Below are 19184 nucleotides of genomic sequence, written 5' to 3'. Positions count from 1 at the left end.
GAACAATAGAAATGAGCAAAGGGGAAGGTGAACTCTTAACGAGATCCTTTTCTTGAAAATCCAACTCTAGAGGCTCAAGTGATTTGAATATACTCTCAGAATCATAAGGATGGTAGGTATGAACAAGGGCCTTATCAATCCTATCATTGTTGGTGCCAAAGATAGGGTCTTCCCAAAAAGGAGCGTTAATCGTCTCCAACCGCTCCTTTTCATGCAAGGGAAAATGATAATTCTCGTTCACAAGGGTATTGATGGATGTGTCCTTATAAATAATGTCTGGGAGAAAAGGAGGACCACTCTCAACCTCATCCTCCTTGTCGGTGTCATAAATGGGAGCACAGTCAAATTGAGGACCAATGATTTCTCACTTCTCCTTTTCAATGTGGAAGTAATTTCCAACGTCATCTTCCAAGGGGCTTAATGGGATCAACTTTGTCAAGGTTCTCAAAAGAGGAGTCATCAAGAGTAATATCCTTGAGAATGGTAAGGTTGGTCTCAATTTCACTTTCCATAAACTCATCCTTCCCAGCACCTGTGCTTTCTTGTTCATTATGTGGACCTAATGAGGACTCATCTTCCTGCTCATCACTAAGATCTTCAAGGTTATCTCCAACTTCTTCATCTTGACTAATGAGACCTTCCCTTCGAAGGGCTTCCTCTAGGTTTTCACAAGCAACTTCATTAGATTGGAATTTGGGTCCCTTATACTCTATGAATTTGTTGAGCAACTTAATAAACAATGAAATGCTTTCAGGCTCACACAAGTCGAGCCAACCTCGATGCTTGTATTCAATAGAAGCAATAAATAACTCCATGAGGTTGTCTAGATGAACCACATTAACTTCGGAAGCATGCTTCATAAGTTTTGCTATGTGGTCCATTGTTGTGGATGGATCACCCTTGAATTGTGGCATATTTTGCTTAAGCTTCCAATCTAGGCCATTTGGGTATCTTGGAACCCATGTGATATCCAAAGCAGGATACCACTTATGAACATTTTTAGAAGCCATTGATCTTTATATATTGATATCACAGGAGTCGCCAGGGTGAAATAAATTGCCTTAACAAATGCTTGCTTCACCCTACAAGTATTGACTTTGAAGTTCAATGAAGAACAAGGGCTTCGTTCTTCCAATGGAGTCGCCAATAATGATATGTCAATATGTCGTACAAGGAACAAAACACACGTCTCCTGTCCCCGACAACAGCGTCAGAAATGTTACCACTCAAACTAGCAGGGGTCCTAAGAGGGAACCCTAAAGGGACAATTGTTAGGTCAAGGGCAATGATGGAGCAATAGCCCACTGTCACCTCAGCTAAAGCTTCCTACTCTTTATGGACTTTCACCAACGGGAGGAGACTTGGTATTCTAAGGATCTTAAAGATGGATAGATCAACGATAGGATGAAGGGTGATCCAAAAAGTCTATTCACAAGAGAGGCTCAAGATTGTGGCTTGCTTGTCTTGGAAGACAAGATGGAAGGCTCTCTAGGAAGGGCTTGGGGAGAATTTCAAGGGTTAGGTTTTGAGTATGTGTTTTATAAAGGAGATCTCTAAGCCCTAGAATTCTTGTGGAAACTTGGGTTCGAGGTGATCTTTTGAAGAATTAACCTTGATAGTGCATGGGACCACACGGGACCAAGTGGACCTGAGGTTAGGTCAAGGGGGCAGGATTTACCTACCATATATTTGACCTAATTAGGGAGGGGAAAGGGACCAAGGAATGAATTAAAGACAATGCAAGTATCCCAATGAGGTTTCTAGCCTAAGAGAAATGAAGGGCAAGAATTGGTCTTCAAGCTAGGGTTTGCAATATCTCAAGATCCCACTGTCGAAATCTCATGAAATTTGGAGGGCTTCTTGAGTACACACCTATGCATTTGTGGACCAAAAATCAAAGAATTTGGATGGCTAGATTGTGAGATAATTGACGCCCCAAGTAACCTATGTAGGCTAGGCCTAAAAGAGGAGGAAGGTGAAAGAAATAAGATTTAAAGTGATCACCAAAGGAGGACCAATCCTTTTTTCCTTTGGGAGAGATGGAGTCATGGAAGATTTAGAGTTTGGATTGATTTCCACTTGTCAAGGAGGCCTAAAAGACAACTTCGTTGGGCTTAATGGAAGTAGCTTCAAGGTCATTTATACTTCGTTCAACAATATTTGGTGACTTGTAAATACAAGAATGTCTCTAGGAACATTCATTCATTCAAACATGGCCCAATCATGATACAACACTATTTAGAGATTTAATTTCCACAATTTCGTTCCAAGAAAAGCAACAAATTAGTCCTCCAATAGCGAAAATCCCAATATCATGAATGCAACAACGTAAAGAATCAAAATAACATTAACATAGTACTTACATGTAAGAAGAATATATCCAATCACATAGATATGCCAATCATAGAAGCTCCAAGACAAAGAGGAATAACCAAACATCGAAATTCATCCATTCATCCAAAAAGTCTCATCCTCAAAAGATAGCGAAAACATCACGAGAAGATATGATCCAATCCAAGTGATGATGATAAATGAACTCACATCACTCCTATTTATACATTTCTTAGGAGTTCAAATTACCTAATTAGGCCTACATTAGCCCCTAAAATAAAATATAGTGCAAAACAACTAACTTTTGGTGACAAGCCCACCAAACTAGCTCAAAAACAAAATAATAAGCCTCTCAAGAGGTCAAATGATGAATAATACATGTCGTTGGGCCCTCCAAGAGGCCTGATGAAGTCCATAAGTGCCACACTTATGAATATGACTCTCAAAAGTGATGGGCAAGGGGGTGGCCCTTGTTCTCCAAACAATGAACCTGTGGTGCTCCCAGTGGGTGTGGGGGCACTCAAATAACCTCATGGGTCTCCAAGTAGATCGAAGATGCCTGTAGACCATCTGTAAGGGCTCAGATGATAATATAAGTGATGCCACATCAACATACAAGTCTTGGGTCATCTGCCAAGTGCATGGTACAACTGTGGGGCCGGTTGGGCATGATGAACTAGGTGCATCTTCCTTGTCCAATACGTGAATCTCGAGCAATCTCTGACCATCTCTAGGGATACATGGAGTGTTGTCTATTGTTGTGGAGGCCCATGGCTATCTACACACACCCTACATGTGCCAATGTAGCCCTCTTGAGAGTTAGGACCCCGTATAGGGAGACCAAACTCAAAATGGGAACCATCTGCAATCCTGCATAAGATCCAATGCGTTCCTTAGCCTTCCAACGCAACAAGTCATTAAAGTAATTGGGTAAAAGAGCTTACAAACCATGGAAAGTAGGTGGACACTTCATAATGTCATGCCCTTCCATAGAGTGCTTTGGCATGTGCTAACATCTCCAAGATCCAAAGGGCGTTAACCAAGTACCTTATTTGGTGGTTTCTGCCTTTAGAGGGGATAGTATGTCCAAGGTACATCCTTTGAATGGTGGTGTCATGTGATAAAGAGGTGAATGGAATGGAGAATGAAGGGGGCAATCCTGGGCCACATATCAGGGTACAAGGGTATATAATGTATAGGAGGGAGCAATTATGGTACTTGAGGTGCCCGACCTTGATTTTTCCACCCTTCTTTATATGCCTTTTGCCTTTTATGATTTTTCTTTGATTAACTGCTCGGGGCTCAAAGGATAAGAGCATGATGTGTAAGATATAACAGTGAATACCTCATTTAAGGTAGGGCGGTTCATTGCCCACTAGCGGTTGGGACAATCATGGGTTCCTGAATGATAAAAGAGGCTCATCTAGGGCCTATGGAACTAGGGTGATGGCCATAGGTATGGGGTAGAGCTCATGCATTTGGCTTTTGCCCACGTGCTAAATTTGTTTGTTCTGACCATGTTTTGCATTTTGTGGTACATTTTCTTGTTTAATGTGGCTAATTGTGCTTTTAGTTTTCTTTTCAGCTGCATCAACCTCCAAGGCATCATTTCAAGCCCGACCTAAGGTGTGGGAAAGGGGAAGGGGAGGCCAACCCTATGTGGATGCAATGGGGAAATGTGAACCCAAGTGGGAAGAATAATGAATGAGGCTATAATGAATGGAAGGAGACTAGTGTATGTGGATGAGGGAGCAGGTCCACACAACCAAAATCAGGGTTTCCCATGTAGTACCACCCTAAAACCAAAGGTCAGTAAAAGAGATCCCACGAGACTAAGATCCAAGGGTAACCTCCAAAAGAGGTCGAGGGGATAGAAGCACAAACCTAGCCCACACTTTCCACCGAATCCTCCATTAATCCATGCCCAAAAGTGTCCATGATAATCAAACTACAATACTCAATTACCAAATGACAAGGCATACCTTTAGGTTTGGGGGGCTCACCTTCAAACATAAGATCATGACAGATGGGTGAGGGACCACATGGTTGGCTCAGGTGGCGAAGAAATGGCACTACAAGCTAGTTGGTTGCTGGCTGCCGACTGAGGACCATCTTGGAGAAAATTTTCTCCTAGGGATATCACCCACAAAATCGTGGGTAACAAAGGCTAAACTCATCAAGTATCCATCAATCTTGGAATACCATGCCCTGGGTTTCTACTTGAGTCCCTAAGTCTTCAATCTGCAAACATGGGACTCCTTCCCATGTATCAGAAAGCCCTAAGGTTGCTCTATGTACACTTCCTCCTCAATCATACCATTGAGGAACGTGGTCTTTACATCCATCTGAAGCAAGAGAAATAATAGTTTTTATAGAAGTGTACCTAGCGAATGAAGCAAAAGTCTCCTCTTAGTCCACTCTCTCTCCCTAGGAGAACCCACTCGCCACAAGCCTCGCTTTGTACTTCTTGATGTTGCTATCTGCTACATGCTTGATCTTATAGATCCACTTGGAAGTCACTACTGAATTTCCTTCTGGTCTTGGAACTATCTCGCACACATCATTCTTCATGATGGAATGATACTCCTCCATCATGGCATCCTTCCAAAACTGCTCACCTACCATCATATAATGACGCTGATGCATCAAGGCTAATTTCCTACTAGTGTTCTTACCCTTGAACAATCCTACCAAGGCATCATGCATTTATGTGGCAGTCTTCAACTCAACAACATGTGGAATCAAATGGTTCTTTATGGAATCTATCAAGATCCGCTTGGCCTTTGCTTCATTCTTCTTATGCTTGGCCTTCTCCTCAACACCTTCTAGTTTTGAGACATTTTCCTTCACATAATTCTGAATCTCATTTTCATCCAAGACAAGGAGAATTTGAAATTTGTACCATCCAACTTGTCTTCTACTTTGAGACTAGGCACCATCTTGACAAGAGATCTGAAATCTGTACAAGTTGAATACTGAAATTTGAGGCTAGAGTCAATGGCTAATCTTCAACAAAGCTTTGATACCATGTTGAAATTCTATAGCATGTGCAGTAGAATACAATTTTATGATCTGATAATTACTTCTTAATGATTTTCAAATAGTATTTATTAAGCCACTGATATCATTGAATAATTATAGGGAAAATATCAATTGTAAATGCAACAGAAACAATAAAGATCATAGAAAGACAACCATGCACAATAAACACAATATTTTTTCACTTGGGAAACCTAATGTGAGAGAAAACCCAACAATATTTTCTTGAGGAGAAATTGTCTTTTCAACAAGGTTTACAAATCAAAATTAGTTTAGAAAGCGGTGCCAACATTACAAGTCAAATAAACTGCCAAACTTGGTCAAGTTGTTGCTGGTCAACAGTGGTCAAAAGTCAACTTGGTCAACGCTGGTCAAATTATGGCCTGTAGTCAAACTCGCACGTGCGGATTGTGGTCAACTCAACCTGTGGTGAACTCGCACATGCACCTTGCAGTCAATTCGGCCTTTGGTAAAAAATTAGTCAAATTGCGGTTGTATGAATGCTAGTCAAACTCGGTCAATCCCTTCACATGTGTGGCCTCCAAGAGAGATACTCTGATGAAGAAAAAATGAATGAGAAACAAATTTCTCCTCCACTAGAAAAAGATGAATGAGCTTGCTATGTTGACGAGTGTCTCCTCACATGCATGTCTATTTATATAGAGCTCTAATGTTGAGTGGAGACCCATTAAGAAGTCCCTCATCACAAGGAACCCCTTCACTTATTGAGCCTACATTACAACTCAACATTAGACTAGAATTGTTTATTCCACTAGTGGGTAAAGACCCCATTAAATAAACAAGTCAAACCCACTCTATAAAAAATAGATCACTCCATCTCAGAGCAGGTAATGTGAGTACCGTGTGCCAATCACCTCGAGCCAGACACTAGGGCTAATGGGAGAAAGACTGCCTCGAGCCATTCACCCCTAGCCAGATCAACATGGCCCAATGGGTGAATGTATCATTCCCCCTAGTCAAATCAACACGATCTCGTGGGATAATGTCTGCTGGATGCTGCAAACTACAAAAACATCAACATTTGGAAAAGGGACTTCTCATTGCCTCAGTTCATGATTATGACATGTTGATGTTGGAAGGGGACTCCCTCACAGTGGTGAATGAATTCAGACAATTGTTGAATGACACCCAAGATGACAAACTCATTCACAACTGAAGACTATTCTGAGGCCTGGAAGTCATGGCCAATTACATTTCACTCATCTGACCAATTATTGCCTACCATGTAAAGCAAAAAACACACCAATCATTCCCCTCCATGTAAAGCACAAAACAATGGAAGACATACTAGCCAATGAGGGACTGTTGCTGGCCACTCACAAGTTCGATGTAAGTTGGGATATCATGGAAGCAACTACCATAAAGGATGATCGTCTCTACATCCGCAAGTTAGATATGGAAAGTGGAAGTAGAATGCTGAAGTAGAATGCGGGAGTGAGAGAGGTGAGAATGGAGGATGTGAAAGCACAAGCATAAGCGGAATGCAAGAGTCCAAAAGTTAAAGGATGCAAAGGAAAGAGAGTCGCAGAAGGATCTCCACATTCCACATTGAACGTCTTTGGATTGCGGGAGGTGGAGAGTGGTAAGGTGGAAAGATGGATGTAGAGGAAAGGGAGCAACATGAGTCTTCACATCATGCACAAGATTCTTTGGAATGCAGGATGTGGAGAGTGGCAATATGAAAGGGTGGGGGATTGCAAAGAAAAAGAGAGCATGAGAAACTCCACATTCCTCTCAAAAATCAGTGGAATGCAACAAGACTCGACCATGGAAAGTGGTGCAGACAAATGCAGCATTAAACAGAAAATGTGTATATTTTATTAATAACTTGATTTAATGGATGATTTAAATATAGACTTAAGTGCTTCTTGGTGAATGGGCATGATCTTTGACCATGATCATGCCCTTTGCCTTAATTAAACTAATAGTTACAGGAATAATTATTTTTTATATAACATTGCCTTCCTCCCAAAAAGATGCTTTGTCCTCAAAGCATACATAATGACGGATGTTGTTGACGAAACGCTTTAGTCTCCCAAGAAGCTTCTTCTTCTGGTAAGTCCTTTCACTTGATCAAGTATTCTTTGATTACTCGTGATCGCAACTTCCGACTTTAGATGATGAAGGAAGGGTTATTCTAGAGCCAGAAGGTATCATATCTAGCAAGGAAAGACCCTTCCTTCATCATCTAAAGTCAGAAGTGTTGTCTGTGCTGATTGATGTTCACCAAGTGCCTTTTTGAGGCAGGATACATGGAAGACGTTGTGAACACGACTTTTATCAGGAAGGCTTAAACTGTATGCGACTTGGCTAATCTTTTTGTTGATCTGGTATGGTCCATAAAACCTTGGTGCTATTTTTTTTCCTTTTTGTTTTAAGGACAACTGCTTGTATGGCTGGAGTTTGACAAATACCCATTCTCCAACTTCAAATTCTCTCTTTGTTTTGTTTCGGTCAACTTGCTACTTCATACGGTTTCTTGCATTATTTAGATTTTCTTTTAGAGTTTGGACGACTTTTTGGGTTTCTTCTAATTGGTTTTTAACAACTGGTAGTTTCGTCTAGACGATAGCAAAGTCCTTCCATTTCGGAGGTTTGTACCCATACAGAGCTTAAAATGGAGTCATTTTAGCTGACGTGTGGTAAGTAGAATTGTACCACCATTCAACGAGATGTAACCACTGAACCCACTTATTTTGTTTGTCTGAGGCATAACAACGTAATTAGGCTTCTAAACATTTATTTTTAACCTTTGTTTGGCCATTCGTTTGAAGATGGTAAGCTGAACTCATGTTGAGGTAGGTTCCTATATGTTCGAATAATTCCTTCCAAAATTTACCCTTAAATTTGGCATCTCTATCGCTCACAATGACCTTGGGAAATCCATGTAATTTGTAAATGTTTTTGCAAAATACCTCAACGATTTGTTTTGCTGAATTTGATTTCCTCATTGCAATAAAGTGAGCATACCTGTCGACTACTACAAGAATTTTATCCTTACCATCAGACAAATGTAGACCTTCAATAAAATCCATTGATATTTCCTCCCATTTCTTATTCGAGATGTTTAAGGGATGAAGTAGTCCGGGTGTCATAATATTTTCATTTTTATTCCTTTGGCATTTATCGCATTTTGCTACATATTTTTGAATATCATTACTCATTCCCTTCCAAAAACATGGCTGATGTGCATTATAATAGGTTTTAAAGAATCCTACATGTTCGGCTGACAGTGAATCATGCGACTCTTTGAGAATCTTGTCTTTAAATTTGGAATTTGAATTTAGATAAATTCTTCCCTTGTACCAAAGAATATCGTTCTTCCATTCAAATTTTGAATTCTGAGGCAAGTTATTGATTATAACACTTGTTTCCAGATCTTTTGCATATTCACTTCGAATCTCATTAAGCCATTCGAGAACAACAACTGAAACTACAAGTAATGATGGTTCTTTGTCTTTCTTCGACAAGGCATCAACTACTACATTATCTTTCCCTTTCTTATGTAATATATCCATGTCGAAGGTAGTGATTTTTTCTATCCATTTTTGTTGTTCTGTAGATAGTGTTTTCTGCTAGAGGAGATGCTGAAGACTATTATGATCTGTTCGTATTAAGAGCTTACTTCCCAAGAGATATTGTCTCCATTTGGCTAATGTGTGCATAGTAGCAAGCATTTCCTTGTGTAGAATTGAGACGTTCGTGCTTATTGAACTTTCTGCTTTCAAACGTGATTCGGTGACCATCCTGCATTAGTACTGCTCCTATGCCAAAACCTAAGGCATCACATTCAATTACAAATGGTTTTGAGAAGTCTGGAGTTGCCAATACAGGGGAATTAGACATAACTTCCTTCAAGTTTTCAAAACATTTTTCTACTTCATCATTCCATCGAAATGAGTTCTTCTTTAGAAGGTTCGATAGGGGTACGGTTATATGGGCATAGTTTTTAATAAATCTTCGATAATACCCGGTCAACCCTAAGAATCCTCTTAGCTTGGAGATATTAACTGGTTTGGACTGTTCCCTTATAGCCTTGATCTTGTTAGGATCTACTTTTACTCTGGATATTATATATCCGAGATATTCTACTTCTTCCTTCCCAAAAGTGCATTTTGACTTCTTGGCATAGAGTTGATGTCGTTCCAACATAGTGAGAACTTTCTCCAAATGTTGTAGGTGTTCCTTCCAAGTTTTATTGTAAATTAAAATGTCATCAAAGAACACTAACACAAACTTCCTTAGATATGGACAAAATAGCTCATTCATAGTAGCTTGGAATGTTGCCGGTGCATTGGTTAAACCGAAAGGCATTACTTTAAACTCGTAATGACCTTCATGTGTTCGGAATGCAGTTTTTGCTACGTCTTCCAATCTTATTCTGATTTGGTAATATCCTGACCTTAGGTCCAATTTTGAGAAGTATTTAGTGCCATGTAGTTCATCCAACATTTCATCGATAAAAGGAATTGGAAACTTGTTTTTAATTGTTATTTTGTTTAGTCCTCGATAATCAACACTTAATCTAAACGGTCCATCTTTCTTTCAAACTAATACAGCTGGAGAAGCATACAAACTTTTGATTTTTGTGATGGTGCCACACTTTAGAAGATCTTGGACTAATCTCCCAATTTCAGTGTTTTGATGATGTGGATATCGATACGGTTTGATGTTGATGGGATTTGATCATGCTTTGACTTCTATTATATGTTCGATTTCAATTTTAGGAGGCACCTTCATCAGAAGGTCTTGGAATACTTTTTCGTGCTTTTGAATCAACTCTTGGACTTCTAGTGCTTCTTCGCTGACCAGATTCGAAGTTAACATTTCTAATTGATGACATTGTACTGCATAGGCTGGGGTTCCCTTTCAAATCATTTTAATCATCTGGGATGATGATACAATTTGGTTCTCAGGTTGATGGAACCCATATAATTTGTATTTCTTCCCTTCCCATTTAAATTTTATAAATTGCTTTTGATTGTTGGCAGAGTAAGAACTGAGGATTTCTAGCCATTGTATACCTAAGACTACATCCACTCCACCTAATGGTACAATGTAGAACGTCGATTCTAATTTAAAGTCTTGAATTTGCAATTTGACTTTATGGCATTTCCCTACCTATTCAATTTTCTTACAGTCAGCTACCATAACCTTCATGTTGGGCATGGGAAATGTGAAAATGTTGAGTCTTTTCACCATGGTTGAGTCTAAAAAATTGTGGGTGCTACTAGTATCGATGAGAACCAGTACATTGTTCTTCTTGATATGGCCTTTTAATTTTAATATCTGGGGTTGTGATATGCCTATCATAGCCGATAATGATACTCGCAGAATGCTCTTGTCATCTAGTTCTGGAGAGAATTTTAGGGAATCTTCGATTTCTTCTACGTCTGATTCATTACTGTCTGAATCATTAGTTGCTTCACATATATATAGGTTCTTGGTCTCTTTTCCTTTAGCACACCTATGTTTGCACTTGCCCTCTTTCATTCTTTGCATTTCCACGTTAGTTTTGTCTTCTTGATGAAGATGTGGTGGAACATTTTTTGTACTATTCGTGTTCACAGACTGGGGAAATCTTCGTCTCGAATATACTCTTTCAACCTTTGACCACATCATCTTTTAAAATTTCTTTTCAGCAACTTTTGCTTTTTGGCTTGCTACTTCTATCGACGTAATGTCATGTAGCTCAAGTTTTGCTTGTAGATGGGGTTTAAGTCATAGTATACGTTTGAATGAGACGAGTTTCTAATAATCTAGGTACTCGCGTTGCTAAAGTCTCCCATTCTCGAGTGTATTCGTCCACATCTCCCTTTTGTTGTAATCTGGTGAGTGCTGAGAAGAATTCTTCTTCCTTGACACCTTGGAACCTTTTAAAGACCACATTTTTGAATTTCCTCCAATTGATTGCAAGTGTCGTCTTTTTCCACCACATATACCAATTATATGCTTCGCCTTCCATTTGCATGGAAACATGCCTGATCTTTTCATCATCATTGTCAATACCATAAATCTCGAAGTATTCCTCTGCTTTATTGAACCAAGCAACGCTGCATTTTTCGTTACTGTCAAATTTGGATAGCTCAAGTTTTGCTCTTCGTTGATATGTAGCTATCGACGGGGCAAAGAAAGGGTGTTGATTTGAAAATGACATATTGGTGTATGGATTCCAGAGCTGCCTATTTTGAACATTCGTGTTACTATTTTCTTGATTAAGAGTGGAAGATGTCTTTGGAGATTCGGGTTTCTCATGTGAGTTTGATGATTTTGACGAATCTGGAGAATTGAAATGTTGAGCGACCTCATTATTCTGGAGAATTTGATCGGGCGTAATCTTCATATTGTTACAAATACAAGTCAACATCACCATCGCTTGATCCACCTTAACTGAAAGGTCTGCCTGATCCTTTTTAAATTCATTCTTGTTCTCCTCGAGCTGACTCTCTATTCTCTTTGTTGTATCCTGCAGTGCCTCAATTTTGTCGCCTTGTCCGGTCACCTTAGTGTCAAGGTCTAACAATCTTTTATTGAAATCAGCCATCGACATTGATGAAGCCATTGAGCGGGTGTGAGGTGGAGTATACTTATCTAGCGTAACTTTTTTGTTTTGTTTTGTTAAATTGATTTTTTTTTAAATAATAATTTTTTTTAGACAGAAAATTAATTCAATATATATATATATATATATATATATATCATTCAAGTTGTATTCATATAATTCAATTATTGTTGGGAATCAATGTTTGCCGACAGCGGGGAGATGCTACAGAAGGTTGGTCGGTCTTCAATAGAAAACAACGTCGGGATTGTGCGGGGAGTGGCAGCACTGCGGAGGCGGAGGGAATAGCGCACAACAGAGGGATGATACGAAAGTGACTGTCGGGTGGTTGGGAAGGGATAACGAGGGACATGAAACGGTTATGTTGGGAGTCGAGTAGAACAACAGACGGTGAAGATTTCGGTGTATGTCAGAATGGGAATGCTGGGTAGGGCAGATAGGCGGTGGCAGAACGAATGAAGACGATGAACTCGAGGGTATGGAATGTGAACAAGGATATAGGGATAGTAAGGGAACAACTACAGCGAAAGGAACCTGATGGCAGCAGATCAACAGAGATTGAGGAGCGAACTTGCTCTGATACCAAATGGTGCCGACAAATGCAACATTAGATAGAAAATGTATATATTTTATTAATAACTTGATTGAATGGATGATTTACAGTGTGAGAGGCCCTGGCTTAAATATAGCCTTAGGTGCCTTTCCCTTTCCCTTAATTAAATTAATAGTTACAGGAATAATTAATTTTTATATAACAGAAAGAAAAAATAAGACTCTGCATTCTGCATTTTGCATTTGGAATTGTAGAAATGTAGACAAGGGAAGAACAACTTAGGAACTTGTCTCCGCACTTTGCATTGGATGCGGTGATGTAGATGGGTAGGGACTTAGCCATGAGGAGAAAGAGAAACAAGACTAAATTTTGTATTCTGCATGCGGAATGTGGAAATGTAGAAATTGAGACAAGGGAAGAACTACTCGTAAACTTAGCTTTTCACTTTGCACTTGATGTGACGATGCAGGAAAGAAGGGACTTATCCATGGGAAGAAAGAGCAACATGTTAAAATTGGCAACTAGGGCCAAATTCCTCTAGTGGACAACTCATCTGTTGGAAATGATTATTGCATTGAATTCATCTTTTCGAGAGGACCAAAATCGACCTATAAATCACCAAATTTGGATAAGGAAAAATATTTATTTATTCAAAAGAAATTCTATAAGTCATGATTTTATTAAGGCGGGAAAAATTGAAAATTTGAAATTTGAATTTGCCTCTAAATGTCAAGGTCGGTTCCACCTCCATAAGGACAAAACATCATGCCTATTTGTATATAAGGGCATTCTCCAATCTCATTTCATACATTGGAAATCTCTTGAGTGATATCTCTGAGGAAGCTGCAGCTTGGAGAAGCAGGAGGACGAGTTGTTTGGGTTTAATCTATCTCCCTCAGGACTATGTTCATAGAAGGTAGTTGGCCATAGGGTTTAGGGCTATTTTGGATAATGTTTGGGCATGTCTTCTGGGTTTGGATCTCTCCTTCAGCGAAACGCTTTCCTTCTATGGTGTCACAGGTAGGCCGCAAGCTTGTATGTCTTGGAACCTCAAGGCCGAGAGGCATTTCTGTGTTGCAGAATAGGCCGTAGGCTTATATCTCTTGGTTAGGAAGATAAATGTTAAGCAAAAGGGCTAATTGCCAATCTATATTGATTGCGAATAAGATTAGAGAGGATTAGAGGCCCACCGCAGTGATTGTGGAAGTCTGGAAATGAGGAAAGAAGGTATGGCAGGTTATCAATAAACCCTAACCAGTGATCAATATTACAACAGCTCGTGAAGCATGTTTTGTCAAATCTGAGGATTGATTGTGCCATCTTCCTGTCTAAGGACATTGTTACTAGAATGTCAAATGGCAAGTCAATGCTATTGTACTCTCTCTCTCTTTGCTGAATTTTTGATATTAATAATAAGAAGAATCGATAAAGCGTTTTCCCGATCTTGGGGTTTTTCCCTGGCTTGAGCCAATTCCTTTGTTCTCTTGTCTTGGCTTGTCTTTTGCATATATGATTCGTAATGAAATAATGGAATTAATAATGGGCTAATGAAGTGATTGACATGAGCAAAGAACATGTCATCCTAAATTTAGCATGGTATCAGAGCACAGGTGAGGACAAGCCCAAGATGGAGTAAAAGAGAAAGACAATTCTGTGGAAAAGAGGAGAGAAAACTTGATTCACTCTGCATCAATCATGGACAAAACCAATCTGGTGTAAGGTCTCGACTCTCTCCTACATTGTACCTTTTATGCATTGTATTTTTTGTAGGAGACCGTTTGGTTCTCCTGCATTGTATGGACATCATTGTACTCAATAGTCCCTTTGACCTACTTTGTGGTCATTAGTTGGACATAAATATAATTATCTTATCTTATCTTATCTTATCTGTAATCCTTCAACAAAAGAACATAGGTGCAATTTTGTAACGATTTTCGGTGTCTAAAAGTTAAGAAGAAGTTCGACACTTACAGTCCTAAATAGTCATCCATAGGCAACAAAGTGTTACAGTCCAAAGGGAAATTCAAATCTGAAGTATGTAAGCTATTATATTATCCGACACGGATGAGTATAACACATCACTGTGTCTTCATTGCTAGTTCCGTGCATGTCTGTGGGTAGGAAGTTTTTGGTTCATTGTTTCACTTGCCTTAGGGTTTCGTATTTAATTTCAGAAGCACGAACTCAAATGTCTGTGGCCAAGAGAAAAGCTTCTATTATGAAAACGTCTTTGGGTTGAGTTTGTTTTTGGGAAATGGCGTCTCACTAGGAATTTCTTCTCTTTTGCAGGTTCTGAAGGAAATATTTTCAGCCAGTCTTATCCTTGATAAAAGATGTATAGACTCACTTTTTACAATCTTGTAGGCGATCCTTTAATGTCTTTCAGTCCTCCTTGAAGACTGTGACTAGGGCACATGTAAAGCATTTGAGGTCTGGTTACCTTAGCGTTGCGTTCAGATTGTTGATTTGGGGTAGCATTGGATGTGCTCTAGGCCTCAAATTTTGTAGGGAGGCTTGGGCACATGTATTCCAAAGAACCCCAAAAGCGTTTTGGGAAATTCCACTCATAGACAATTTTCTTAAAATAATTAATATTTTTTAATGGGATCCTAAGTCTAAACTTAGGAAATTAAAAATGGTAATGGGTATTAATCTAATTGTGGGTGTAAGTTCTAGAAAAAGACGAGGATCAAGCTAAAATGATCTTAGCCATTGATTAGCTTTTAATTTGGGCTGTTGAATGTCAACGAGAAGATTATTTAAGGGAGCTTGAGGGTCATTTGGATTCTGGAAGACACACCAAGAGATCAAGAGATCGAATTTCTGAAGTGAGAAGTTCTCAGGAACAAGTTCTGATCGAGCAGATTTCTTGTAGTTGAGGGGTAGGGATAGCATCCAAAGAGAGAGAGAGAGATTTTCTCAGCCGGAGAATCATCAACAAAGAGAGGCAGAGAGTGATCCAGCAGCTCTCACGTAGAGGCTGACGCAGGGCCACGAAGGGCCACACAGAGGTAGTGCAAAGGGTGAGAGAGAGTCCGAAATTTTGTTGGGCAGAGTCAGTTTTAGAAGCCGGGAGCCGGGGTGTGAGACCGGGAGGTTGAGAGCAGTGACTCCGGGCAGCAAATCGATCAGTTGGCTGGGTGACGCAATGTCTAGAGGGGTTGACGCAGGGACTGTGTGAGGACTGCGTAGAGGCAACATAGGGCCTACCAAAGGCACCTCATCTAGTGTCTAGATCAGCCGGGATTTTTCTCAGTGATTGTGTGAGGTAATCTCACAAACCTTTCTGCCAGTATTTCTCTCTCTGTAACTGATTAACCCTTGAGGCATTCAGAGATGTATTCGGAATTTGCTACTGCTTAATAATAATAAACCATCAGAGATGCTACATTGGTTTTCCCGCATTGGGTTTTTCTGGGGACATTTGTCCAAAAATAACAGTTTAAATTGTGTTGTATTTTCTTCCTTGCTCAGTCTCTTGTTTCCCCATATAATTTAATTAAGTGAAGGCTGCAATAGTGTCTACTTCAGTATTTATCGTAGCACACAATAAATAACTTGTTTGAATTAACAAGTAGGAGAAGTAACATTAGTTTGCTGCAGTAGGAGTTCTGGTTGAGGAATTTTCACACAGATGTCATTTAAATGATCCATCTTCTGCGGCCTAAATGGAATCCTGAAAGGGAGGTTCTGTAATAAGCATGATGTGAGTCGAATCTTGACAATCAACGTGGGTCTGCAAAGAGCATAGGTTACAACTGATCTAATCTATAGGTATGTAGCAATAAGCATGCAAGGTTTTGTGTGAATTCCATTGCTTTTATTTTGGCTAAGCCTATTCGCTGAGATTCTCTGGTTGAGACTGTCACTGGGCTTGAGCTTTCTAAGAATTCAAGGAGAATGTGTGGCGCATTTAGTGGTGTAATTCCTGTGCAGTGAATCTTGTTTGCAGTTAAGCAATGACATTTTTTTTTCAGCAGTGAGCGATTGTATTTTGGCATGATCTAACTGTGCTGAGATTCAAGTGGCGTGACCTTTTCTCTGGACATTACAAGCTATATAATAGTCATTGAAAGTATTGTCACTCTGCGTGCACCTACAGGCCGACCAAATTGAAGCAACAACGTTTGGGGGTGTGGATTGTGACATGTTAATGCAATGACATTGGATTTTGTGATGATGTGGGTTTGTTGTTAAGGAGGGTCCCATGCTAATACTGTTCTTGTAGATGAGGCAAGGTGTGAATCCTGGGTAACTTTGACAGAATATATATCCCTTAATAACTGAAGGTCTTCTAGTTGTAATGATGATCATTACGTACTCTCTTAAGTCAAAGGGGAATGGATGACCAAAATAAAAGAAATCAATTATATCAGTTATCTGCTACTAAAGGTACAAGCAGGAATATATATTTTTTATCCCTATTGCCCAATGTCTTCAAATTTGGGGTTATTTATTTCATTTAACCTAGTGGATTCACTACACATCTTGCATGAGGTTTCTTTTAAACTGAAGCCTACTAGCAGATGCTGCTGGGGATTTGTACAACTTGGTTTTCTACTCAAGAGGCAGGTAAAGGGGCTTCGAACACTAGTAGCTAGTCATACCCATTTGATAGTATTTAGTAGTTCTTACACTAAATATATGCTTAATTGTGGAGGCTGAAAAGCTTGATTTTTGCCATCAAAATTGATGAAATTTTCCAAAGCTTTAGGATCTTGTATCAAGGCATCATCTGAGATGGAAATTGTTAATTCTTTTAGTAGTCTTTATAAGTACTTTCCATGGTTAAGTAGTCTTCTTTGGAGCATCTCTTGTTTAAAAATATTCTCTATTTTACTCTCAAGGTAAATAAGGTCCTGTTTTGTCTGATCCTAAGAGAACTGTTTTAAATTTATGCTTGTGTGTAGAATTCTAAATATGTACTGGGTTTAGGTCAATTATGAGTAGGCTTAAGTGGTCCGTTTGCAGTAACATCACAGTATCAATTCTTTGGAAATTTCTAATAAATGAACAACGAATACCCTTATGCTAAAGGTCTATGTATGTGGTGATGGGAACTCAGCCTTGTTATCACGTTGACTAACTCTCTCCTATTAAGGACCTGAGTGTCATTGGGGTTACCTATGTAGTAGCTCTTATGAATTATTGAGTATACGGAGTGCATTTATCTATTAACTTTTCAGAAAATGCTTCTTTATTTTAGAGCAGTCCTTTCCAAGATATTTGACATGACCAACCAACTGAAAATATCTGGAATCGGCAAATTATGTATCTCCATTCACTCTTGTTTCAAATCAAGCTGAACATTCAAGTGAATTTCATTTCAGGTTAATTTCAAACATCTATTAAAATGCTTGTCAGATACAGCTTTCAATGTTTATGATTCTTTATGTCTTAGCCCATTGTCATACAAAAATAGGTCATAGGTTTAATTTGCATTTCTCGAATAACATCTTTCCTGCTAGATTATGCTGTGTACCCAAGTGGGCATCATCTCCATGTTTTTGTTGTTTCAGACGTACCCATTTCTTACAACAGTGATTTATTTATTCTAGCAGCTTGCATTCTTTAGCTTATTTTTTATTTATTGTGTATGCAGCAACATGCCCTAAATGCAGTTTTGGTAAAGCATTCTTCATGCAAATTCAGATAAGATCAGCTGATGAACCAATGTCGACTTTCTACAAGTGTTGCAATAATCAATGCCAGTTCAGGTGGCGACAGGATTGAGATCTGCTGTACTGCATTGCACTGTTTATTCTTCTTATATAAGCATTGAGTGAAGCTTCGTAATGGTTCTGAGAAACTATGTGAAATAGAGTTAGTTTTATGGATGATATCTTTGGAATAACTGTTTATGGTTATCTGTCAAAACTTCCGATGGGGATTTCTGTCAAACCGAGTTCTCAATGAAAGATCCTCATGAACCATTCTATGTGATCCAGTTATCAGTGTTCACTGTTTCGTTGTTTCCTAACAGTGGTAGGTCGTACCTGTAGATGTGAAGTGCCTCCCCATTCACGAATACCACTTCTCTTATGCCAGGAGCAAGCACTTACTACTGAAAAGTCCTCCATGAAAATATTAATACAGGTCACTTTAATGCTGCATGCAAAATTTTCTGTACCCTTCGCAATGTAGTCTTTTACTACATGGTAGGTTTTTGGGCATCTGAGGATGCTAAAAATAATTCCCCATTGTAATACAAAACACGGATTGATCAAGGAAGTAATGATGCTTGGTTACTATAAATATCTTCATCTTTGAAGTTCAATTATTATCAGCTTTTGGCTTGTGTTAATTTTGTTGGCATGAAATCAGAAATCTGTTTGAGATGAGTGCTGAATCGTAAATACCTTAGAAATAAAGAATATATAGGCTATATTAGACGAAGAATTGCTTTGTGTTTGTTTTGAAAACCATATTTTATTTCTATTATTTTTTCAAACATGCAAAAAGTCTCCATGGAAGTATACGATGCAGACCAAAGATGCAATCCATTTGCAAAGAATCTTGTAGGATTGATTAGAAACCCGAGGGATGGCATTACCAACAGATCATTGTTCGATTTTGTTTGCCAACATCATTTCATTATTCTCGTCTGCATTTGTGTTTTGCAATTTTTCGTTACTTGTTTAATTTACTGTTTCAATTTTCTACACACAATTGTATAGT

At 39.0% G+C, this 19184-nt stretch overlaps 1 protein-coding gene across 2 annotated transcripts in view; it reads left to right on the top strand.

Annotated features, from left to right (window-relative positions):
• LOC149219936 (uncharacterized) overlaps window positions 1-18467 on the top strand; it is a 117067-nt gene extending 98600 nt beyond the window's left edge. For both annotated transcript variants that reach the window (XM_089384562.1, XM_089384563.1), the window contains one exon: window positions 18109-18467. In XM_089384562.1, coding sequence (XP_089240688.1) covers window positions 18109-18239 — 131 coding nt within the window. In that variant the 3' untranslated portion in view covers window positions 18240-18467. The remainder of the gene's footprint in view (window positions 1-18108) is intronic.
• The last annotated feature ends 717 nt before the right edge of the window (window positions 18468-19184 follow it).

Source organism: Pinus tabuliformis, chromosome Q (genome assembly GCF_031772625.1).
Source record: "Pinus tabuliformis cultivar Carrire ecotype Pingquan chromosome Q, CPIR1, whole genome shotgun sequence".
Classification (NCBI taxonomy): Eukaryota; Viridiplantae; Streptophyta; class Pinopsida; order Pinales; family Pinaceae; genus Pinus; species Pinus tabuliformis.
The sequence above is the reverse complement of the archived record's forward strand: the minus strand, read 5'-3'. Positions and strand labels throughout refer to the sequence as shown.